General features: G+C 41.0%; 1 protein-coding gene across 3 annotated transcripts in view; it reads left to right on the forward strand.

Moving 5' to 3' along the window:
- Window positions 1-25,430, forward strand: part of TPGS2 (tubulin polyglutamylase complex subunit 2) — a 56,916-nt gene that overhangs the window by 623 nt on the left and 30,863 nt on the right. For all 3 annotated transcript variants that reach the window (XM_059041393.2, XM_067016014.1, XM_067016015.1), the window contains exon 2: window positions 16,492-16,571. In XM_059041393.2, the coding sequence (XP_058897376.1) occupies window positions 16,492-16,571 (80 nt within the window). The remainder of the gene's footprint in view (window positions 1-16,491; window positions 16,572-25,430) is intronic.

Here is a 25,430-nt window from a genome sequence, read left to right on the forward strand (position 1 = left end):
GCTGTAACTTCCGTTGTTAAGGAGGCAGGTGGGGAGTGGGGTGCTTGACTAGGCCGGGGAAGGGTTTTCGGGAAGTGTGCATACAGAGATGTGAAGCTCGAAGGTCACCCCATCCGAAATCCCACCACAGGGCCCAAGAAGGTCGGGCATAGATGTGCAAAGGGGAGACAGCAGGCACCTGACAGTTGGGAGATTGGCTGTCCTGAGAGGCCTTCTTGGCCTCTGGTAGCAGAGAGAGCTGGGGGAATGTTGCAGCCAACCTCCCAGGGTACCAATTACCATGCGCCTCCCCGTGCATGGCACCTGAAGTGGTCCAGAGGAATCAAGGCTGGCACCATTGAATGAATGGGTGGTTTTCCTTTACTAACCTTTACCAAGCACTAACCTTTACTTAGTACCCACCGCTATGTTACATGCTGGGGCAACAATAAAATAAAATGAAATGAAACACAAACACAGTTCAGTAATCTATTATCGCTCAGAAGTAGCACACAGGAGGAGGTGATTGACCTTATCTGGAGAGTAAAGAAATACGTCCCACAGGAGATGATGCTAAATTTTGGAAGACAAATGGGAGTTAGCCAGGTAACTAAGGAGAAAGGCAGTCTAAGCAGGCCGAACAGTATGCTTCAGTGCTTTCCCATCGCATTCATAATAAAATCCAAATTCTGTACCATGGCCCACAAGTCTGCTATAATTTGCCCTCATCTGTCTTTCTGACGTTATTTTCACTCTGGCTTTGCCGCAGTAGCCTCCTTATACCATGAGCACACTAAGCTTATTCCCACTTAAAGGCTTTTGCGATTTACTAGACCTTGCATCTGGAATTCTCTTCCTGTCAATGTCTCTCTCTGACTTCATTCAGATCTCTGATTAAATATCACGAGCTCAGAGAAGCCTTTCCTGAGTATACTCTTAATAACACCCTTCCCTATTACTCTGTTCCCTTATCCCACTTTTTTTTTTATCCTCATGGCTTTGTCACTACTTGAAATTATATATTGGTTGGTTTTTTTGTCTGTCTTTTTTCTGTAGTAGAAGTCCCTGAGAATAGGAGCTTCGTATTGCTCTTCCCTGTATTCCCCAGTGCCTAAGACAGTAAATGAGGCATGAAACATCATGATGTGTTTGGGAGAGGTGATAGATTTTAGAAATGAAATTATAGAGTAGGGCAAGGAGAGATCTAATCATCAAGACCACCCATATCCTATCTCCTCATTCTTATCCAAACTTCTGCCCTGTTGCTTCTTGTACTCCTGGACTTAGGCAGGTCTTGCTATTCCACAGGCATGCTTCATTAGTATCTTTATAAGTCTAGGAAGTTTTCTCTAAATAAGTTATTTTCTTTTGATAAATGTTTAATCTACTCAAGTCAAGCCAACTAAATTTCCCTTAAGTTGTCAGCTCGATTTAAAGACCTAAATAATTAAGTGACTGTAAAGATTTTAAATTTCATTTTTGCATTTAATATATTCTATCTATTAAGCATTTCAGATGTCTGGCAAACTAGTAATAGCTACAAGTCAAAAACTACATAAGGACCTGTTAATTAAACTTATAGGAAATCTAGCCTCCTGTAAACAGTCTATTTATAAACTTAATCGAAACCTAATAATTTCAAGTTAATAATCACAAATCGAAAATCATTTGCAGACATACCTCAGAAATATTGGGGGTTTGGTTCCAGACCACTGCAATAAAGTGAATATCCTAATAAAATGAGCCACACAAATTTTTGGTTTCCCAGTGCATATATAAGTTATGATTACACTATACTGTAGTCTATTAAGTGTGCAATAGCATTGTGTCTAAAGAAAATGTACATACCTTAATTTAAAAAAAACTTTAGGGCTTCCCTGGTGGTGCAGTGGTTGAGAGTCTGCCTGTCCATGCAGGGAACACGGGTTCATGCCCCGGTCCGGGAAGATCCTACATGCCACGGAGCGGCTAGGCCCGTGAGCCATGGCCGCTGAGCCTGCGTGTCTGGAGCCTGTGCTCCACAATGGGAGAGGCCACAACAGTGAGAGGCCCGCCTACTGCAAAAAACAAAACAAAACAAAAAACTTTATTGCTAAAAAATGCTAAATATCATCTGACAATGCAGGGTTGCCACAAACCTTCAATTTGTAAAAAACGCAATACCTGAGAAAAACAATAAAGCAAAGTGCAGTAAAATGAGTATGCCTGTATATTGTTTTTTCACATTTGTTTTTTGTTTGAAAACATAATATATTAAGGGGATTTTTTTAAAACAAGGTAGCTGAAGTCAGTGGTGGGTGTATGGTAAACAACCTCCCTAAAAGATATGAAATAACTCCACAATTGCATATTTATCCAAAACCAAACTCTCAGCATTGCTTAAAGACAGAGAATACCATCTGTTCAGAATGGCTGAATAAAAAGAGAAAAAGCAACAAATCACAGGGCCAGACTCTAATTGTTCCTGCCACACTCCCTCACTACTAGAAGGCTCTGTGAGCAGACCGACCCATGAAGAAGCTAGTTGGAACAATCAACAGAAACTAGAAACTAGCATCACTAACCTAGAAATCTTTTTAAACAGCACAATAATGAAAAATGAAGGAGAGAAAAGTAAAACCCATAGAGAACTAATGCTGAAATCAGGAAATAAAATGTCAAACAGACAAATGAGGAAAACTCTTACCAAAAAACAACTGAAGCAGAAGAAAATGGTAAGTCTAAACTCCAAACAAAATTAAAATGCATGAACAAGTATAGAAAATTCAATAAAAGAAAGTGTGAACCAAGGATATAATATCTAGCCAAACTGTCTTTAAAATAAAAGAACTTAGGGAATTCTACACCCATGAACTCTTCCTGAGGAATCTACTGGAGGATAGATTTCATCAAATCAAATATAGCTTGGGAAACCTTCAGCAAAAAGACTGATGCTGAGCATCATTTTCATACAGACACATACACATGAACATACGTAAATACATACATATGAGACTAAAACAAAGGTGGGAGGAGAGTGGAAGAATGATGTACCAGTTGTTATCTATTATGACAAATTAAAAGGGCATTTGAAAGGGTATAAGTACAATGTAACTGGTAGGCACATTTCTTAAGATGACCTCCAATGCCACCTACCTGTGTATAATACTTTACTCTTGAAAATGGGCAGGACCTGTGAAGATGATGAATGTCATTCTATGGCTTAGGTTACATTATATGACAAAGGCAAAGAGTTTTTGGTGTATGTAATTGAAGTACCCAATCAGCTGACTTTGACTTAAAGGGACATTATCCTAGGTAGACCTGACCTAATCAGGTGAGCATTCTAAAAGAGGGTATAGAAGTCAGACAGATTTCCTCCTGGCTTTGAAAAACTAAGCTGCCATGTTGCGAGAGATCCTAGGAGAGGACCAATAGTAAGGAATTGCTAGTGTCTTCTAGGAGCTGAGAGCAGCCTCCTAGCGCATGGTCATCAAGAGAACAGAATCCTCAGTCCTACCACTGCTAAGTGTGGTAATTTGTTATGCAGAATAGAAAACTAGTACATATTTTATTACCTGGAAGTGGGTGCTGCTGTAACATATACCTATATGGAAGTGTCTTTGGAACTGGGAAGTGGGTGGAGGCTGGAGGAACTTTCAGGAACTTGATAGAGAAAGTCTAAATCACCATGAAAAGACTGTAATAGAAATCTGGACTATAACAATATGGAGAATACTGCTGGTGAGGACTCAGAAGGAAATAGCATAATGGCAGAAATAAATCCTACCTTATTAGTAGTTACATTTAATGTAAATAAACTAGACACTCCCATGAGAAGGCAGAAGTTGACATAAAATTTTAGAAAAACAAAAACATGATTCAAATATAACCAGTCTACAAGAGACACATTTTGTATTTAAAGACACAAATAGGTTAAAAGTGAAAAGATGGGGGAAAAATATACCATGCAAATAGAACCCAAAGTAGAGCTTGAGTGGCTATACTAATATCAGGCAAAATAATCTTTAAAACAAAGTTCATTATTAGAAACAAAGGAGGACAGTTCATAATGATAATAGGTGTCAGTGCTCAGAAAGGCAAAACAATTATCTATGTGCACCTACAAAGGCCCAAAATACATGAAGCAAAAACTGACATACTTGAAAGGAGAAGTAGACAATTCAACAATAATAGTTTGAGATTTAAATGTCCTACTTATAACAATGGATAAAACACCTAAGCAGAAAGTCAACAAGCGAATAGTAAACTTAAGCAACACTGTAAATCAACTATACCTAACAGACATCCATAGAACACTTTACCCAAAAGTGGGTAAAAAAAAAAAAAAATCCACGGCTAACATTATACTCAATGGTGAAAAACTATGATTTCCCATTAAAATCAGGAACAAGACAAATATTCATGGGATCTCCAGCACCACACCAGGTTCGACAGTTCACTAGGAGGATTACAGGACCTGGGAGATAGTCATGTTGTGATTTATTACAGCAGAAGCAAAGGCAAAGGTGCATGTGGGGAAATCAAGGAAACCAGATGTAAGTTTTCAAGAATCCTCTCTCAGTGAAATCACATGGGACTCAATTGTTCCAGCAACGTGTGACAACACATCTGAAATGTTGTCTACTAGGAAAGCTTATTTGAGCCCAGAAGGCCAGACCTTTTATTGGAAATCCATCATTCAGACATCCTCTACCTAGTATGTACCAAATTTGAGACTCCCAATGGAAAGCTTGTGTTCAGCATAAACCATATTGTAACAACAGGTAGGTACAATGAGCCATTCTTTTTTTTTTTTTTAAATAAAGTGAACCATTCTTACCAGGCAATGATGGGAACCCTCCTGAAATCCAAGTTCCCAGATGCCAGCCAAGAGCCAACCTTACAAGCAGGCCTTTCTAAATATTGCAGTCTCAGGCATACTGTGTTCACTCTTTTTTGCACAATAAGAACTCCCCTCTTACAGCTTCTATTCAGCATTTTACTGGAGATTCTAGTCAGAACAATTAGACAAGAAAATGAAATAAAGACCTACAATTTAGAAAGAAAGAAGAGCTATTTGCAGGTAACATGTTCTTGTACATTAAAAAAGTCCTAAGAAATCCACCAAAAAAAAGGAAAAAACCCTACACATTAGCAATGAACAATCCAAAAATAAAATTACAGAAACAATTCAATTTACAATTGGGTCAAAACAGTAAGATATTTAGTAAAAAGTTAAATTACAGAAGTAAGGAGTAAATGAGCACATTAACAGAAGTGCGTGACTTGTACACTGAAAACTACAACACATTATATAAAGAAATTAAAGAACACCTAAATAAATTGGAAGACATCTCATGTTTATGGTTTGGAAGTCTTAATACAGTTAGAATCCCATACTCCTCAAATTGATCTAAATCTAAAATCCCTATGAAAATGTCAGCTGCCTCTTTTGCAGAAATTGACAAATAACCCAGTCCTAAAATTAATATGGAAATGAAGGACACCCAGAATAGCCAAAACAATCTTGGAAAAAAGGAACAAAAGTTAGAGGACTTAAACTTCACTATTTGAAAATTTACTACACTTGGGATAATGAAAATGTTCTGCAGATGAATAGTGGTAATAGTTGCACAACAATGTGAGTGTACTTAACTGTACACTTCAAAATAGTTAATATGGCAAATTTTATGTATATTTTACTATGATAAAAAAATTTACTCCAAAGCTACAATAGTCTTCACTGTGGCACTGGCATAAAGATAGAAATATATATCAATGGAATAGGATTGAGACTCCAAAACTAAACTAACACATTTATGGTCCACTGATTTTCAACAAGGATGTGTGTACAACTCAGTGGGGGAAAAACAATCTTTTCAACAAATTGTTTTGTGACAACTGGATAGCCACATGCAAAAGAATGAAGTTGGACTCCTACCTCAATTCAAATACAAAAATTAACTCAAAATGGATCTTAGATATAAATGTAAGTGCTAAAACATAGGCCTTGGATTCATTTTTAATGACTTTGGATTAGGCAATAGATTCTTAGATCTGACACCAAAAGTACAAGAAACAAACAAACAAAATAGATAAATTGGACTTCATCAAAATTAAAGATGTTTGTGCTTTTAAGGATACCATCAAGAAAGTGAAAAAGACATCCACAGAAAAGGAGAGACTTTTTGCAAATCACATATACAATTAGGGACTTATGGGTGGAATCTATAAAGAACTCATACAACTCAACAAAAAAAGTCAAATAAGCCAATTTAAAAGGATCTGAATAGATAAACATTTGTCCAGAGAAGATATACAAAGGCCAATAAGCACATGTAAAGATGGTCATCATTGATCATTAGGGAAATTCAAATCAAAACCACAGTGAAGGGCTTCCCTGGTGGCGCAGTGGTTGAGAACCCGCCTGCCGATGCAAGGGACACGGATTCGTGCCCCGGTCCGGGAAAATCCCACATGCCGCGGAGCAGCTGGGCCTGTGAGCCAGGGCCACTGAGCCAGCGTGTCCGGAGCCTGCGCTCCCCAACGGGAGGACCACAACAGTGAGAAGCCCGCGTATTGCAAAAAAAAAAAAAAAAAAAAAACCACAGTGAAATACCACTTCACACCCACTAGGGTGCCCATAATCAGAAAGACTGACCTAAGTGTTGGCAAGGAAGTGGAGAAACTGGAACACACATACACCACAGGTGGGAATGTAAAGTGGCACTGTCACTTTGGAAAACAATTTGGCACTTCCTCAAAAAGTTAAACATAGTTACCATATGACCTAGCAATTCCACTTCTGGTTATATACCCAAGAGAAATGAAAACATTTACATGCAAAAATATGTACACAAATGTTCTTAGAAGCATTATTTGTAATAAAGTAGAAACAGTCCAAATGTCCATCAACTGATGAATGGGTCTAAAAACTGTGGTATATCTATACAATAGAAAGTGTTGGCAATAGTAAGGAATCTGATACATGCTACAATATGGATGAACCTTGAAAACTAAATGAAAGAAGAGTTATGAAGCCCATGTGTTGTATGATTTCATTTATATCATCTATAGTAGGCAAATCTATATAGACAAAGTAAATTAGTGATTGCCAGAGGATGCTGGAAATGGGAAATGGTACAAGGTTACTTTTTCAGGAAAGGACGCATAACTCTGAATATACCAAAAACCACTGAATTATATACTTTAAAAGGATGAACTTTATGGTATGTGAATTATATCTCAATAAGGCTTTTCTTTTTAAATAAAAAGGAATCCTAAACACAGCCCTCCAAGATTTCCTGCACCAGGACTGTGAAACTGATGAGATATAACACCTGTGATTTGTTGTGTTAAATGGCAAAAGGGAGATTATCCAGGTGAGCCTAATCTAATCACATGAGCCCTTTACAACATGCTGTTAACAGAAGGGAGAGTCAAAGAGATTTGAAACATGAAAGATTTGTTATGCTGTTGCTGCCTTGAAGGTGGATGGGAACACATGGTAAAGAATACAGCTGAGAGTGGCCCCAGCTGACAGCAAGCAAGGAATGGAGACTTCATTGCTACAACCACAAGGAGTTGAATTCTGCCAGTAACAGGAATGGAAGATGACCTGGAGCGCCAGATGAAAACAGAACAGCTGACACCTGAGCAGTCAGTGCACCTGGCTTATGGATTTCGGCCTCAGCAGAGAATCCAGTCATGCTGTGCCAGACTTCTGAGCTACAGAACTGTGACCTGGGTGTTTTTTAAAGCTGCTAATTTGTGGTAATTTATCATGCATCAGTAGAAAATGATACATTCCCCCAAATATTTTAAAGAAAAGAACGAATGATACCCATCTCAAAAAGAAATATGTGTAATATATAATACATGTAATTATAAAATATTAAGATAAAGCTGAGACCAGACATATCCCTCATAGCAACAAATATGAATGGGCTTAAGTCACCTAGTAATAGAAAAAGATTTTAAATCTAGCTTACAAAACCCAGCTTTTTGCTGTTTCCCAAAACAACTAAAGCAAACTAATTCAGAAATATTAAAAATGAAGAGATGGATACATGTTTTGGGGTCCCACAACTGTCCACAAGTTCAGTGATTCACTAGAAAGACTTTCAGGATGCAGACAGGACTCCCAGCTATAGTTTATTGTATCAGTCAGCTGGTGCCTGGGAATCTGACCTTTGACATATCAGGTGGCATCTAAAGGAAGCCATGTATAGGCTTCTGCAGTTTTCCCTGCTGTGAGTGGTCATGTAGAATACACTCCTTCCTTAAGCAGTGAAATGCTGCAATATATGTGCAGTGTTTCTGCCCAGGGAAGCTTGCCTAAGACTCAAATTTCCAGAGATTTTATTGGGGCCTGGTCAGGTAGGCAAAACAACCAGCCACAGCTATTTTACCAACCCTTTGAGTTAGGCCCCAACAAGGGTCCTTCTGCCCAATATCCTTAGAGCCAATAGAACAAGACCGAGTTTGGTTCAGAAGCAAAGGAAAGTTTTATTCTTTGGTCAAAGAATGGAAAGGTGCCAGCTCACACTCTAGAGTCCAGCTCTCCCTCACAGGCTGTGGGTGGGGCTGCTTTACAGGGTTCTAGTCCATGGGAAGGGAAGGGGGTGGAGTTCTCACATGGCAGCACAGCTGTGCTATTTGCGCTCCAGATCATAGTGCCAGGCGCAGCCTCTCTGCACACGGCCCGCTGAGGCCATCTTGAGTTGAGGTGTTATGCACAGAGCTGCACACAGTCCATTGAGGTGTCTGCACAGCCATTTTGCACCAGGAGCTCTGGTCTGTGGTGCTGGGTGCAAGGCCTCTGTACACAGTACCCTATGAACAAGTGAAACAAGATGAAGCACAGAGGAAAAAGAAAAAGGTTAGACTTTATTACCCGGATTCTATTTTTTATTTCCTGGGAATTGTTAATTCCGGCTTTGCGGGTGACAAACCCCTCCCCTGGTTTTTGTCCTGCTCCTCATTCTCGTGGGGTGCTGAGGGGTGCAAGTCTATCTTCTGTAACTACCTCCTGCTGATTTTAGGCATTGTCATCACCCCGAGTGGAGGAGTGGAAGTCCCCAGCTGCCTTTAGATCTGTGTGGTTGTACCTAGGCCTTGGCCCTGTTTGTAGCCCTGAGCAACCACCATTTGTCTAACCTTTTGGAGACAAAGGACTTCAGACAATTTAAGATACATGACCTAAGAGAAGAGTGGTTACATGTCAAATGACAAGAGAATAATGGTGACACGTGAAATTTTTCCTAAAAATGAAAGTATCTCGGTCTTTGGCCTGTGGGCAGGTCTGCCCTAATGTCAAGGCTCAGTGCCAGGGCTGCTTCTTCCTGGTCATCCTTTCATTGTTTTACAGGAGAAAAGCTTAGGGTCTTAGAGAGGATCACACGAGTAGTCAGGGGAGCCATTGCCCCAGGTTGTCTCTCTACAGGTTGGGGCTCGGGGGTCTCTTCCCTTGAGTGCAAAGTCCCCATGGAGTGATCCCTGCAACGTCAGGGCAGAGTGGGTGGTTCGGGTCACCAAGTGGATTCTGTTCCACTTAGCCGTGAGCTGATCTTGAAGCTGCTGGTTTTTGAGATTTTTAGGTTCACCCAGGCTCCTGGCCAGAAGGGGTGGAGGGCCAGGTCAGTGGGTGTGGGCAGCACCTGGTCACCATCTTCTGTGAGAGCTTTCGTTATTTCTCCTACCTGGAGGGCATGCCTGAGTTGTTCCATTTCAAGGGGACTAAGGTGTCCCTTCTCTTGGACTTGGGGAATGGGTCTACCATACGTGAGTTCAAATGCACTTAACTTTAATTATCCCTTGGGGTAACCACATGCAGAGCAGGGCTATCGAAAGCAACTTAATCCAGTGTTCTTGAGTTTCCTAACATAGCTTGGCTAAGGCTGATTGGACCTTGAGTTTCAAGGTCTGATTGGATCTCTGTCCTTGACGATTGGGGTCTCCAGACTGAGGGCAAGGTCCATTTTATGCCCAGGGCACTCATTACCTCATTTGTCACTTGAGACACAAATGCCGTACCATTATTGCTTTGCAGGGATCTTGGGAGCCCAAACCTGGCGAGTATATCTTTTAGTAATGCCTTAGCCACTTCTGCTGCCATTTCAGTTCTAGCAGGGAATGCTTCTATCCACTCAGAAATTGTGTATACTAGCACTAAGAGATACCTGAACTTGCCCAGTACTCTTGGCATGACAGTGAAATCAATCTGCCAGTCTTCTCCAGGATATGTCCCTCTGGTCTGAATGGGCCTTCTCTGGGGGCCTCTGGAGGGTCTGGTTTTGGCGGTTGTTCATTGTGCGGATGGGGCATGTCTCATCTATCCAACTGATTATACTTTTCATGCCAGGAGTTACCATGAGCTCAACTAACCAATTATATAGGGCTTCCTTCCTGTAGTGAGTCTTTTGATGAGCCTGTCTGATGGCTTGACAAGTTATAGTTTGGGAAAAGAAGCACTGACCGTGTTCATTAGCTAGCCACCCATGGCCTCCTAGATCCCTGTTGAAGCCCAATTTTCAGTCTTTGTCTAATTTTGTAGATTTTGTACAGTCTTTGTGTAGATTGGGGAATAAATGGATGGATCTGGCCTTTGAGGTATGAGGGGTAGTTGACAAGTTATAGGTTCTAGGGCCACCCTTTTGGCAGTTGTGTCCGCTTTGTTTCCCTTTGTTACCTCTGTATTCCCTTTTCATGAGACCTACAATGAATCACTGCCACCCTTTTTGGAAGCTGTACTCCTTGTACGAGCTTCAATATGCTTAAGCCACGTTTCACCTGTTTATTCCCTGCAGTAAGCATACCTCGTTCCTTCCAGATAGACCTGTGTGTGGGTAGGATGGCATACACATACCTGGGAATCTGTGTAAACATTTAAGATTTTCCCTGTCTCATGCTCTAGGGCTCAGGTGAGGGCCATCAACTCCACCTTTTGGGTGGAAGTCCAGGTGGTGGGACGGGGGTGGGTAGCTTCTCACTTCTATGACCTGGGTGTGGGAGGTTACTGCATGTCCCACCAGCCTTTTCTCCTCTCTCATAAAACTGCTCCCGTCTGTGAGCCATTCCTCTTTGGCATTTGGGAGAGGCTCACTTCCTAGGTTGGGGCAACTGGAATAGATTGTGTCTGTGGTTTCTATACGATCATGCTCCAGGGGCCCTGTTTCTGTGGGTAGCAGGGTGGCAGGATTTAGTGTGTGACAGGTTTTTGTGGTAGCCAGTGGGTTGTCTAAAGGCATAGCCTGAACTTGAATCAACCTTCCAGGGAATAACTATTCTGTTCCCTTAGAACTTCCTAAACCTGAACTTGGTGTGGAGTCAAGCTGAAATGTCAGGTGCAGCCATTTTGCACTAGGAACTCTGAAGTGCCAGGTACAAGGCTTCTGCACGCAGTACCCTATTAAGGAAGTGAAACTAGACCAAGGCCAAAAGAAATAAAAAAGACTAGACTTTACCTTATTATCCAGATTCTATGTTTATTTCCTGGGAATTGTTAATGAGCTTTCCCCATGACACTATGGAAATTTTAGACTCCCAAAAGAATAGCAGATGTTTATTGGTTTAGCCAAAGATGGGCAAAACAGCCTTATCAATGTAGAACACATGCAAAGGCCAGATTACCAGGCACCAGCTACAGGTGAACCCTACAAGCTGGTCCTTCTAAAGATATTAACCTCAGGTTGGCTATGTGCAGTCCACCCTACTCCACCCGCAGCCCTCCAGATGCCTCACCTTTAAGCCCTGGCTTCATGTATTCTCCTTACCCAATTCTTGGATTTGTGTAATAAACTGTTAACTTGTTCTCTTTGAATGATCTTGTGTAGTCTTAAGTTTTCTTTTCTGACTCTAAAGGCCTTCAGTGTCATATCTTGGATTCCAAAACCTCTCATACTTTTTGTCTGGCTCCGTGGCCACAATTTTTAAATCATATAAATGACCACTTCCTCTGACCTGCACACATTCACTTGTCCTGAAAGTGAACCTACAGATGCAAACTGTGTCTATTAGGGTTCTTAGTGGCAGACCATAGAATACATAGCTAGTTTAAGGCTAGAAGTACACTCTAGCTAGTTAAGGCAGAAAGGGCTTGATTAAGGTTCATTAGCCCATAAAATCATTGGAAGATTAAGTGGGACAGATTCTAAGCTGAGAACCAAACTGAAAAGGGGATGCTAAGTGGGGCGTACCTGCAGCTAGTGTGGTTAGGAAGCTGCAGAATTGAGAAGTTGCTGCTGCTTCTGCCACACGACAACTTTCAACTCCATGAGATCAAAATACCTTTGCAGCTATGACTGTGAAAAGAGCCAGTCTCCCCATTTGCCCCTCTACCTCACCTGCTCATTCCCTCCTTCCAGGTTTTATGAGTGTGGGTTTCCCTACAGAAAGCTTGGCCTCCAGTGGGTGCCTAGCTGCAGTGGAATCTGGGAAACATAGTCTTCAGCCAGCCAGTCTCTAAAATACAGGAAAGCACACTGGAAGGAGCAGGAGTAGGTGTTAATTAAGCCAATCCACAGGAATGGCCGTGTCATCCTTCAAGGCCCATATCAACTGTGCATAGTTGCGACAGCAGGTCCTCATTGAGTACCTCAGGGATTATTGACTCAGCAACTGTTTTCTACTAGGCAGTCCGTTCCAGTTATTTATTCTTGAGTAACAAACCACCCCAAAACAGTGTTTGAAACAGCAGTTTACTCTCTCTCCCAGTCCTGTGGGTTGACTAGGCCCAGGTGGGACTATTCTCATTTCGAGTCTCTCAAGTGTATGCAGTGAGATAGCAGATGGGGCTGGGATTATCTGATGGCTCAACTAGGCTGGAAGTCCAAGATGGCTTCTGCACTCACATGTCTGGCCCCTCCGTGCTCCTCAGCATGGCCTCTCTGTCCAGAAAAGTAGCTTGGATTTAGTATGTGATGGCCCAGAGCAAAAAGAGGAAACGGGAACCTGCCAGTCCTCTTGAAGTCCAAAACTTGGCATGGTGTCTCTTCGCCATATTTTATTGGTCAAGGCAGTCACAGGCTAACCCCTGTTAACGTCTCTTCTCAGAGGCAGAGAAATAGACTTCACCTTTCATTGGGGAACTGGTGTGGGCAGGGAGTGAAGGAAGGAAGTGATAGCACCCACCTTTGGTGTAGGCTACCACAGAGAGTTTTCATCTGTGACATGTCATAGTTACCTAGAGCAGACTGTGCTGTGTCTGAAGACCTGACCTTCATATCTTCATTCAGTATTTCATTTCATACTCTGCCATACAGATTATTCCAGCCAGACAGCTCACAAATGCTTGTCATTGGTCACAAAGGCAGGAGAGTAGGGATGGCTATATCTAGTCAGATACTACTTCTCATGTGGCATATTAATAAACCAAACACAACTTGTTATTGCTATTGCTTTCTAAACATCCTCATGATGTTTTTGGTTATCTGTAGTATTATGATTTATAATAAACATATATTTAGACTTCATCCCTGTTTCAGGCAGAGTTCCTAAAACCCCTCAAATTTCCTAAGTGATAGGAGAAAAGAAAGTGTCTTTTGTTATGTTAATGAGGTGACTTTTGGAAAGTCCTTCAGTAACCTAAAGATGGGGCTGGTTCCCAAGGGAACCAACCAGGATTAGAGGGTTGGAACTTTCACTCCCCCACCTGATTTCCAGGGAGGGTAGAGAGGCTGGAGGTTGAGTCACTTGCCAACCGGCCAGTTATTTAATCAAGCATGCCTGTGTAATGAAGCCTCCATAAAAAACCCAAAGGAGAGGGTGCAGAGAGCTTCCAGACTGGTTAGCCAGAGACTTCCTCATGCCACTGTGCCAGGCCCCAAACTCAATGAGGACAGAAGCCTCTTTGTTCAGGACCTTGCCCTATGTATCTTATCTCCCTGTTGATCTGTAATATCCTTTATAATAAACCAGCAACCTGGTGAGTAAAGGGGTTTCCTGACTTCTCTAGCAAACTAATCAAACCCAAGGAGGGGATCATAGGAACCCCTGATTTATGTCCAGTCTGTCAGAAGCACAGGTAACACCCTGGACCTGCAATTAGCATCTGAAGTAAGGGGAGATTTGTGGGACTGAGCTCTTAACCTGTGGGATCTGATGCCTTCTCCTGGTAGATAGCATCAGGATTGTGTTGAATTGTAGGACACCCCGCTGGTATCGGAGAATGCTTGGTGATGAAGGGAAAACTTCCCTTCATGTTGGAATTAGCTACTAAGGCAACATGGTAGCAAAAGCATTAGGCTTGGTATCTGAGGCTGTGGTCAGAGATTTGGTTCTGTGAGATTGTGTTGTATTGCTGAGCCTGTTTCCTTATCTTTATTTTTTTTATTTTATTTTTATTTTTATTTTTTTATTTTTTTTTTTTTGCGGTATGCGGGCCTCTCACTGTTGTGGCCTCTCCCGTTGCGGAGCACAGGCTCCGGACACGCAGGCCCAGCGGCCATGGCTCACGGGCTTAGTTGCTCCGTGGCATGTGGGATCTTCCCGGACCAGGGCACGAACCCGTGTCTCCTGCATCGGCAGGCGGATTCTCAACCACTGCGCCACCAGGGAAGCCCTCCTTATCTTTAAAATAAAGTCACAATGCCTGCTTCACACGATTTTTGAAAGAGTAAATGAGGTAACTTATACCAGTTCCCAGAAACAGAGCATTATACAAATGGAATTTATTGTGTGTCCCTCTCTTCCTCATCCCCAGCACCTCCTCATCAGTGCTGAAGTATTTGGTAGCGGAGTCTCTGCAGTGGGTACTTCCTAAGCAACTTGTTATATGAAAGTTCTTAAGGTCGGTATGTTGACCAGTTGTCCTATCCTGGAGGTGTTCAAAGGTTGAAAATGAAATGTTCTCATCTGAAGTGTATCACAGCAGTTCTGTCTGAGCCTGTAGCCCCTCCATGTAGCTCTGTTATAAACTGAAGAATGGTGTGTTATGTCTGTCTCAGCTTATTGATAGTGATGCTGTTGGCTAGGAATACCTGAGGCACTCACCTAGGTCTGTACTACTTGGATGAGCTCTACAGACATTTCCCTGACTGGAGCTGATGTTGTGGCTGGACCAGCCATTGTGGTTTTTATTATGATTGAAGATATACCTCAGCAACAACTGTCAGGGAACTTCGAAAAAAAATTTTTTTATTACACACAGGTCCTGGAGGATACATGGTATGCCCAGGGCCACACAGCCAGGTAGCTGGGAGTGAGCAAGCAGAGCTGGGTCTCTGTCTTTATTAAGGTCCCAGGACTTGGTGTCTAGGGTTTTGTGGGTTCACTCTTTATTGGTGAATTTAAAACATAAAAGCAAGAATTAGGGCATGAGAAGGGAAACAGTGGGTGACCACTCAATTGGTCAGTTACCCAGGGCTTTCTAAAAGGGAAACTTCATGGGTGGGGGTGGCCTGGTTCCTTACCTAGTTACTTAGTTAGTAGCTGTGTCATACAGCTGGCAATTTGTTTATTCAAGATGGATGTATTTGAAATGGATGCCTCAGCAAAAGTTAATGTCAGGCACTTACATTAGCTGTGTGTCCTCTTGAAACCCTAGACCCTAGATTGCCCTGTGAGTATAGTCAGATGACATCCCTATGTAACCAGCTGGTTTGTTGTCAAGGAATTCTATATTCTTCTGTCCCACTGCAGGTGGAGCGGTAGGTTGCTAAGGCTGATTAAAGCTAGACTCTGCATTTGCGTAGGATTACTGCTTTAAAGGGCTGTGCCAAGGGGCATGTAGTGACTTCTGCACATGCTCTTCATTTCTCAACTAGACCCATACTCGGAGTCAGAGGCTTGGCTTTGTGGCTTTACCTCTCAGGCTCAGTGTCCTTGCTGTAAAATTGAATAATGACATTTATTAGTCACTATCTCAGCTTTGGTGGAACAGTGCCAAATAGGACCACCCTTGAAGGGACAAGACAGTGTCTTCCATCCTAACCAATCATGGAGATAGCAAGGACTCACCCCAGGTCAAATGGCTTGAAGCTCACAGTGGTTTTCTACCACAGTACCATGCTTCCCAACATATTAGGAAGAACACTGAACAGAAGGCAGAAAAAAAAATTGTATATGCTTTACCAAAGCACCTTCATTTCTGTTTCCTTTGCTTCGCTTATCAAGGAAAGTATTATTGTAATTCTTGTCTTACTAAATGCAAAGGGAACTGAGCACTCACGTAAGGTTACACAACTAGTGAATGCATAAAGGAAGACTAGGATAGGTGGAGTCCAGAATTCTTTGCTGGTATATTGGACTATTGCTGCATCCCAAGATTTGAGCCTTCTGAAAACTTAAGGGAAACTGTATGATGCATAGAAAGGATACTGGCATAATTACTACCAGGAAGACTACATGGTCTTAGGTTATGGGACCAAGTGCCTTTGAGGGACCAATTGCTTTTATCACAGGGGTAATAAGTGCTCCTCAGAGGGATCTGGTATTCCTAGAGCAGTCTTCAAGAGTTAGTCAACCTGTAGTGTAGAAATATGTGAGAATGGACCAACTGCAACTCTACAGACTCTCTATTTCCTCTTTCAGAATCATCCCCAGGCGTGACAGAGGTGACCATCATAGAAAAGGCACCTGCTGAACGTCATATGATTTCTTCATGGGAACAAGTAAGTGTTGCCCTGTTGAATCCTCACCTCCCAACAAAGGGAGGTCAACTCAAATGCCCCTGAGAAGGCAAGATTGGACAGGAAACCTATTCTTATCTCAGGCCACAGCTACCTTCAAGGTAGAGTTCACCTTTCTCTCTGTTCCTGTTCAGGCCATTTAACACTCCCTTCCATTCCATGCCATCTCCCTAACACAGAGCAGCTCCTCTGAGCCTGTAGTATGGTGTCAGTGGAACGTTTGAAGTTGTATATACAACAAAGCTGAAAATCCAGCAAGGAAAGGAAGAATTAAATATTAATAAGCATGCGGGGCAGAACGTGGTTAAATGTTGCAGAGAAGTATCAATACTAACCAGATTAATAGCGAATGTTTTCCAACCCTCCTCTGAACTTCCATTCATTCATTTATTCAGTAAACATTTTAAGCCCCTAAAATGGGCCAGGCATTGTGCTTGATGTTGAGTCCTGGAGATTCAGTGATGATCAAAAAAGAGCACAGTGTCTTACCTCTTGATCTTACTGTCTAAGGCATAGTATAAGTCATTCCAAGTATAATTACAAAGCAGATCACGTTCTGTGAAAGAGAGGTAAAGGGAGCATTGTCAGGAGGCCTGACCTAGTCTGGAGGTTGAGAAACGTTTTTCCCAAAGAAGTTATGAGAAGTTGTTAACCAGATAAGTGAAATCTGGGAATAAGGGGCTTTTAGCCTGTGTGAAGGCTTCAAGATAGGAAGGATTACATTTTTTGAGAGCATAAAGAAGGTCCATGTGGCTAGAGCACAGGAGAACAAGGGAGAGAGGTTGACAAGGACCAGGACATGCAGGGCTTCATAGATCATCAGGATTTGTTCTTTATCTTGGGAGAAAAGGGGAGCCACTGAAATGTTTTAAGTAGAGAAATCAGATTTGTGCTTTGGAAAATCACTGTGGCTGAGTAGCAGCAAGTGGATTTGACTAGGGAGCAAGAAGTTACCTTACCATTTAGTGAGTGCTGCTAACACATATCAGATAAGTTATTTCATTTAACCCTCAAAATAATCCTGCAAGATAGGCATTGATATCTCTGTGTTACCAATGAAGGAACTGAGGGTCAGAGAGGTCAAAGAATTTGTCCTGGGCCACATAGCTACCAAGTGGCAGAGCCTGAATGTGGACTCAGTTGTCTGCCTCTAAGCACATGCGCTTTCTGCTCTGGCAGACTGCCCCTCCTATAGAGGGCAACATTATGGCAGCCTTGCCCTAGCCAGCCAAGCAGCCCACAGGTATGGGGACATGTTCAGTCCTTGCCAACAGCACTCACTCTCCCAGGGCTGAGCCAGTAGCAGCTTCACTGGAACCTCAGTAACTGGTAATCAAGGTTTCTCTCCATGACCTCGGCTCAGCAGCACCTCAACATTTATCATGGGCTCACTCAACTCCCACTCCCATTTTCACTCACAGCGCATAAGAGAAAATGGAATTCCAGAGCAACGTCTATCTGTTAAACTCTTACTGGCTGATCAGTCCTGGTGCAGCTGTGGCTATGCCAGCCTGGCCTTTTGACATTGTGGATTACATCCCTCCTGATCCTTAACAGGCTTAAGTCAGCCCTTTAGGGACAACTGCCTCGGGACTCTTTTTAAGAATAAGATTCTGAGGTGTTTCTGTCTGTTGAAGAGGAGACTCCTGGCTTAGAAACCTAGTCATAGACCTGGATGGGAGAATGAGAGGACAGGAATGCATTGTCTGGGGTGGAACGCCATTAAGGCTGTGTCATATAATGTCACTTATCTATTGAGATAATTTCTGAGGCATATTCTTCCTGTGTCTTATACCAGATATTCCCTAGACTCCTCTAAGATGACTTCACCCATTTGTTCCAGTTTTACTTATGATATTGTAGCTTACATTGGAAGTATGCCTTCCATGTCTGCTTTTCAGAGCTAGAGTCTACATCCGGTGTCATTGGGATCTAATCTGCCTCCTGGACAAGACAACTTTTTTGGGTTCCCATTTAGCTTAGACTGACATTGAGGAGAATACAGTTGTAGAGCTGAGTAAATAGTCATCAGCAGTCAGAAAGAATTAAAGGGCACACACGAGAGAAAGAGATTTTTAACTAACTGAGATAGCCAATGGAACATTTTCTTCAGACATATTCAGTTGGGGGACGTTTTGTGAAAGCACCAACAATAATAAGATACATAGGTATGAATATCTCGCACAGTAAAAGATGCCATATCTGAAGTATCAGTACAAACAGTATTAGGATCAGTAACGTAAAAATTCACTTGAGCAGTTGGCATGTCTGAGCTTTATGAAGGGCTATGAGGTGCTTGAAAGCTAACATATGAACACAGACGATAGAAGTTTTGGATGGGTACTTTTATGTTTTTATATAACACTTTTTCTGATTATACTAAACAAAAAAAATGGTGACCATAGAAAATTTGGAAAATACAAAAAATGATTTTTAAAAATGAAAAATCCTCTAGGATCTTACCACTTAGGAGGTAACCACTGTAAGTGTAATTTTAGCTGTGGGTGGAGGGTGGATAATGGGTAGTAGTGGTCCAGGAACCCCCCTAAGAGCCCATGAATGGAAAGTGGTCCATGGACTCCTTGAAATATGTGTTAATTTATGAAGTATGTACATTTTTCTGTGGAAAGATCTTCTGAAAGGGGCTCATAACCCATAAACCTTAAGAACATGTTTTTGTATGATTTTTTTTTTTTTTACATTCAAACTAGAGGCAATATACTATGTGCCGTTTTGTCACTCAAGCAATGGAGAGCAGAAGTTTTGGTCTGAAACTCACCCGCCCCACTTCTTCACCCGAGGGTTAACTAAAGAGCACATTTCCACAGGAGCAAGCTAGGCAGGGCCCCTCTGACTCGTGCCTGCTCCCAGAAGTACCTGTACCAGAGGAGCAGGAGGGTCCCAAGGATCTGGTAAGTCCCGTCTCTAGGGGACTGACCCTTGAGAACTGTGTCCTTGGAGACGGCCCAGCCAGAGCACAGCCATCATGTGGTAAACCTGCTGTCTACAGCTGCATCTATATAGCCAGATAATATTTTCTCCTTCCAAGAAGAGGCCCACTGCCTCTGCCCTGCCCTCTGGGAAGCTCACTGAGATAAGATAATAGTAAGGCTATGGAGGCACTGATGTAAGGAAAACAGCCTAGAGAAGGAGTCTTGTGCCAGCTCAGACCCTTGGCTAAATATCATAACTTCTGTGTCTCCTGTTCATCATCCATAAAATAAGTGGTTTGACATTAGTGTTATTTTTAAAAAATTTTATTGAAGTATAGTTGATTTACAATGTTGTGTTAATTTCTGCTGTACAACAAAGTGACTCAGTTATACATATATATTCTTTTTCATATTCTTTTCCATTATGGTTTATAACAGGATATTGAGTATAGTTCCCTGTGCTGTACAGTAGGACCTTGTTGTTTATCCATTCCTAGATACACTAGTTTGCATCTGCTAATCCCAAACTCCAAGTCCTTCTCTCCCCGCTTGCCTCCCCCCTTGGCAATCTGTTCTCTATGTCTGTGAGGCTGTTTCTGTTTCATAGATATGTTCAATTGTGTCGTATTTTAGATTCCACATATAAGTGATACCATATGGTATTTGTCTTTCTTTTTCTGACTGATGTGATAATCTCTAGGTCCATCCACATTGCTGCAAATGGCATATATTTCATTATATATATATAGACACACATACACACCACATCTTCTTTATCCATTCATCTGTCAGTGGACATTTAGGTTGTTTCCATGTCTTGGCTATTGTAAATAGTGCTGCTATAAACATAGGGGTGCATGTATTTTTTGAATTATATTTTTGTCTGCATATATGCCCAGGAGTGGGATTGCTGGATCATATGGCAACTTAATTTTTAATTTTTTGAGGAACCTCCATACTGTTTTCCATAATGGCTGCACCAATTTACATTCCCACCAGCAGTGTAAGAGGGTTCTCTTTTCTCCACCCCCTCTCCAACATTTATTATTTGTAGACTTTTTTTTTTTTAATTTTTGGCTGCATTGGGTCTTTGTCACTGCATGCTGGCTTTCTCTAGTTGCGGCAAGTTGGGGCTACTCTTTGTTGCGGTGCACGGGCTTCTCTTTGAAGTGGTTTGTCTTGTTGTGGAGCACGGGCTATAGGCATGTGGGCTTCAGTAGTTGTGGCACGCAGGCTCAGTGGTTGTGGCTCACGGGCTCTAGAGCGCAGGCTCAGTAGTTGTGGTACACAGGCTTAGTTGCTCCACAGCATGTGGGATCTTCCCAGAACAGGGCTTGAACTCCTGTCCCCTGCATTGGCAGGCGGATTCTTAACCACTGAGCCTCCAGGGAAGCCCTGGAGACTTTTTGATGATGGCTATTCTGACCAGTGTGAGGTGGTACCTCATTGTAGTTTTGATTTGCATTTCTCTAATAATTAGTGATGTTGAGCAGCTTTTCATGTGCCTATTGGCCATCTGTATGTCTTCTTTGGAGAAATGTCTATTTAGGTCTTCTGGCCGTTTTTCGATTGGGGTGTTTGTTTTTTTGTTATTGAGTTGTATGAGCTGTTTGTATATTTTGGAAATTAAGGCCTGTCAGTCGTATCATTTGCAAATATTTTCTCCCAGTCTGTATGTTGCCTTTTCACTCCGTTTATGGTTTCCTTTGCTGTGCAAAAGCTTGTAAGTTTGATTAAGTTCCATTTATTTATTTTTGCTTTTATTTCTATTGTTTTGGGAGACTGACCTAAGAAAACATTGGTACAATATATGTCAGAGAATGTTTTGCCTATATTCTCTTCTAGGAGTTTTGTGGTGTCATGTCTTATATTTTTAAGTCTTTAAGCCATTTTGAGTTTATTTTTATGTATGATGTGAGGGTATATTCTAAAATCATTGATTTACATGTGGCTGGCTGTCCCACTTTTCCAACACCACTTGCTGAAGAGACTGTCTTTACCCCATTATATATTCTTGCCTCTTTTGTTGAAGATTAATTGTCTGTAGGTGTGTGGGTTTACCTCTGGGCTCTCTATTCTGTTCCATTGATCCATATGTCTGTTTTTGTGCCAGTCCCATGTTGCTTTGATTGCTATAGCTTTGTAGTATTGTCTGAAGTCTGGGAGGGTTATGCCTCCTGCTTTGTTCTTTTTCCTTAGGATTGCTTTGGCAATTATGGATCCTTTATGGTTCCATATAAATTTTAGGATTATTTGTTCCAGTTCTATGAAAAATGTCATGGGTAATTTGATGGGGATCACATTGAATCTGTAGATTGCTTTGGGTGGTATGGCCATTTTAACAATATTAATTCTTCTAATCCAAGAGCATGGGATATCTTTCCATTTCTTTGAATCATGTTGAGTTTCCTTTACTAGTGTTTTGTAGTTCTCAGCTTATAAGTTTTTCACCTCCTTGGTGAGGTTTATTCCTTTTTTTTTTGGATGTGATTTTAAAAGGGACTGTTTACATTCCCTTTCTGATATTTCATTGTTAGTGTAAAGAAATGCAACGGATTCCTGTATGTTAATCTTGTATCCTGCTACCTTGCTGAATTCGTTGATCAGTTCCAGTAGTTTTTTTGTGGAGTCTTTAGGGTTTTCTATATATAGTATCATGTCATCTGCATATAATGACACTTTTACCTCTTCCCTACCAATTTGAATACCTTTTTGTTTCTTTTTCTTGTCTGATTGCTGTGGCTAGGACTTGCAATACTATGTTGAAGAGAAGTGGTGAGAGTGAGCATCCTTGTCTTGTTCCAGAATTTAGCAGGAAAGCTTTCGGCTTTTCACCATTGAGTATTATATTGGCTGTGGGTTTGTTGTAAATAGCTTTTACAGTAAGTCCCCTACATATGAACAAGTTCCGTTCCAAGAGCGAGTTCATAAGTCCAATTTGTTCATAAGTTCAACAAAGTTAGGCTAGGTACCCAACTAACACAATCAGCTATATAGTACTGTACTATAATAGGTTTATAATACTTTTCACACAAATAATACGTACATAAAAAACAAACAAACACAAAAAATAAAGAAAACATTTTTAATCTTACAGTACCTTGAAAAGTAAAGTAGTACAGTACAACAGCTGGCGTATGGGGCTGGCATCGAGTGAACAGGCAAGAAGAGTTACTGACTGGAGGAGGAAGTGGAGGTGGGAGATGGTAGAACTGAAGGATCATTAGCAATAGGAGATGAGGGCAAGCTGCAATTTCACTCACACCTGATGTTGATGGCACAGGTTCTGACTTTTTGCTGGATTCAATTCTATCCACCTTCTTGAAAAAATGATCCAGTGATGTCTGGATAGTACCTCTTTTTTTCTCATCATAGATGGCCCAGTAGTGCTGGGTTGCATTCTGAATGGCTGCTGCAGCCTTTGTGTACCATTCTATGTTCGGGTCCCGTGCCTCAAAAACTAACAGTGCCTCCTCAAATAGAATAATTTATGTGATTGGACATGCAAATACATGTTTGCATCTTTGAAAGTTCGCAACTTGAAGGTTCATATGTCAGGGACTTATTGTATTATGTTGAAATATGTTCTCTCTGTACCCACTTTGGTAAGAGTTTTTATCATAAATGGATGTTGAATTTTATCAAATGCTTTTTCTTCATCTATTGAGATAATCATGTGGTTTTTGTCTTTTGTTATGTGGTGTATCATGTGGTTCAACACACACATATCACATTGATTGATTTGTGTTTGCTGGAACCATCCTTGCGACCCTGGGATGAATCCAACTTGGTTGTGGTGTATGATCTTTTTTATGTGTTGTTGCATTGGGTTTGCTAATATTTTATTGATAAATTTTGCATCTATATTCATCAAAGATATTGGCCCGTAATTTTCTTTTTTTGTAGTGTCTTTGTCTGGTTTTGATATCAGGGTCATGGTGACGTCCTAGAATGTCTTCGGGAGTGTTCCTGCCTCTTCAGTCTTTTGGAAGAGTTTGAGAAGGATCAGTATAAATTCTTCCTTGTATGATTGGTAGAATTTGCCCGTGAAGCCATCTGGCCCTGGACTTTTATAGGGAGGTTTTTTTTTTTTTTAAATTACAGATCCTATTTCACTTGTAATCATCGGTCTGTTCAAGTTATCTATTTCTTCTTGATTCAGTTTTGGTGGGCTGTATGTTTCTAGACAGTTGTCCATTTCTTCTAAGTTGTCGAATTTGTTGATGTATAATTGTTCATATAATTGATATATAATTTTTCACTTATAGTTTTTTGTATTTCTGAGGTATCAGTTGTGATTTCTCCTCTTTCATTTCTTATTTTGTTTATTTGAGTCTTCTCTCTTTTCTTCTTGGTGAGCCTGGCCAGAGATTTGTCAATTTTGTTTGCCCTTTTGGAGAACCAGCTCTTGGTTTTTATTGAGTTTATTTTCTATTGTTTTTTAATCTCTATTTATTTCCTCCCTGAACTTTATTAGCTCCTTCCTTCTGACTTTAGGTTTTGTTTTGTTCTTCTTTTTCTAATTCTTTTAGGTGTTGGGTTAGGTTGTTTATTTGAGACTTTTCTTGTTTCTTAAAGGCCTGTGTTGCTATGAAATTCACTCTAAGAACTGCTTTTGCTGCATCCCATAGATTTTGTATAGTTGTGTTTTCATTGTCATTTGCCTCAAGGTATTTTTTAATTTCTTCTTTAAATTAATCATTGACCCATTGGTTTTTAAATAGCATGTTGTTTAGTCTCCATGTAATTGGGGTTTTTTGTCATTTCTTTTTCTGTGTTGATTTCTAGTTTCATGCTGTTGTGGTCAGAAAAGATGCTTGAAATAGTTTCTATACTCTTAAATTTGTTGAGGCTTGTTTTGTGCCCTAGTGTGTGGTCAATCCTAGAGAATGTTCCATATGCACTTGAAAACAATGTGTATTCTTCTTTTTTTGGATGTAATGTCCTGAAAATATCAATTAAGTCTAACTGTGCTATTGCATCTTTTAAGATCTCTGTTGCCTTGTTGATTTTCTGTCTCAAAGATCTTTCCATTGATGTGAGTGTATTCCCATCAATTTCTTGCTTTATGTCTGTTAGTTATTTTTTATGTATCTGGGTGCTCCTATATTGGGTGTATATATGTTGATGAGTATAATATCCTCTCCTTGTATTGATCCTTCTATAATTATATACTGTCCTTCTTTATCTTTCCTTATAGCCTTTGTTCTAAAGTCTATTTTGTCTGATGTGAGTAGTGCAACCCTGCTTTCTTGTCATTTCTGTTTCCATGAAATATCTTTTTCCACGCCCTCACTTCAATTTTTGTGTGTCCTTTGCCCTAAAGTGGGTCACTTGTAGGCAGAATAATGTAGGCTCTTGTTTTTTTAATCCAATATACCACTCTGTGTCTTGACTGGAGCATTTAGTCCATTGACATTTAAGGTAATTATTGATAGATACGTATTTCTTGCCGTTTTAAACTTTATTTTCTCATTGCTTTTATATCTCTTCTTTGTCCCTTTCTTTTTGTTTTTCCTTTTGTGTGTGGTTTCATGAATTCCTTTTGTATTATACTCATGTTCTCTTTTTTTTGTTTTTTTTTTAATCCATTGCATGTTTTTGCTTTGTGATTACCGTTTTCAAGTATGTTAACCACTTCCTATATCTACTTGCCTTATTTTTTATTAATCTATTTTAATTAATTATTTATTCATTTATTTTGGCTGCATTGGGTCTTTGTTGCTGCACACAGGCTTTCTCTAGTTGTGGCGAGGGGGATACTCTTTGTTGAGGTGCACAGGCTTCTCATTGCAGTGGTTTCTCTTGTTGTGGAGCATGGGCTCTAGGCACGCGGGCTCAGTAGTTGTGGCTCGCAGGCTCAGTAGTTGTGGCTCACAGGCTCTAGAGCACAGGCTCTGTAGTTGTG

This window comes from Kogia breviceps, chromosome 15, assembly GCF_026419965.1.
Source record: "Kogia breviceps isolate mKogBre1 chromosome 15, mKogBre1 haplotype 1, whole genome shotgun sequence".
Taxonomy (NCBI): domain Eukaryota; kingdom Metazoa; phylum Chordata; class Mammalia; order Artiodactyla; family Physeteridae; genus Kogia; species Kogia breviceps.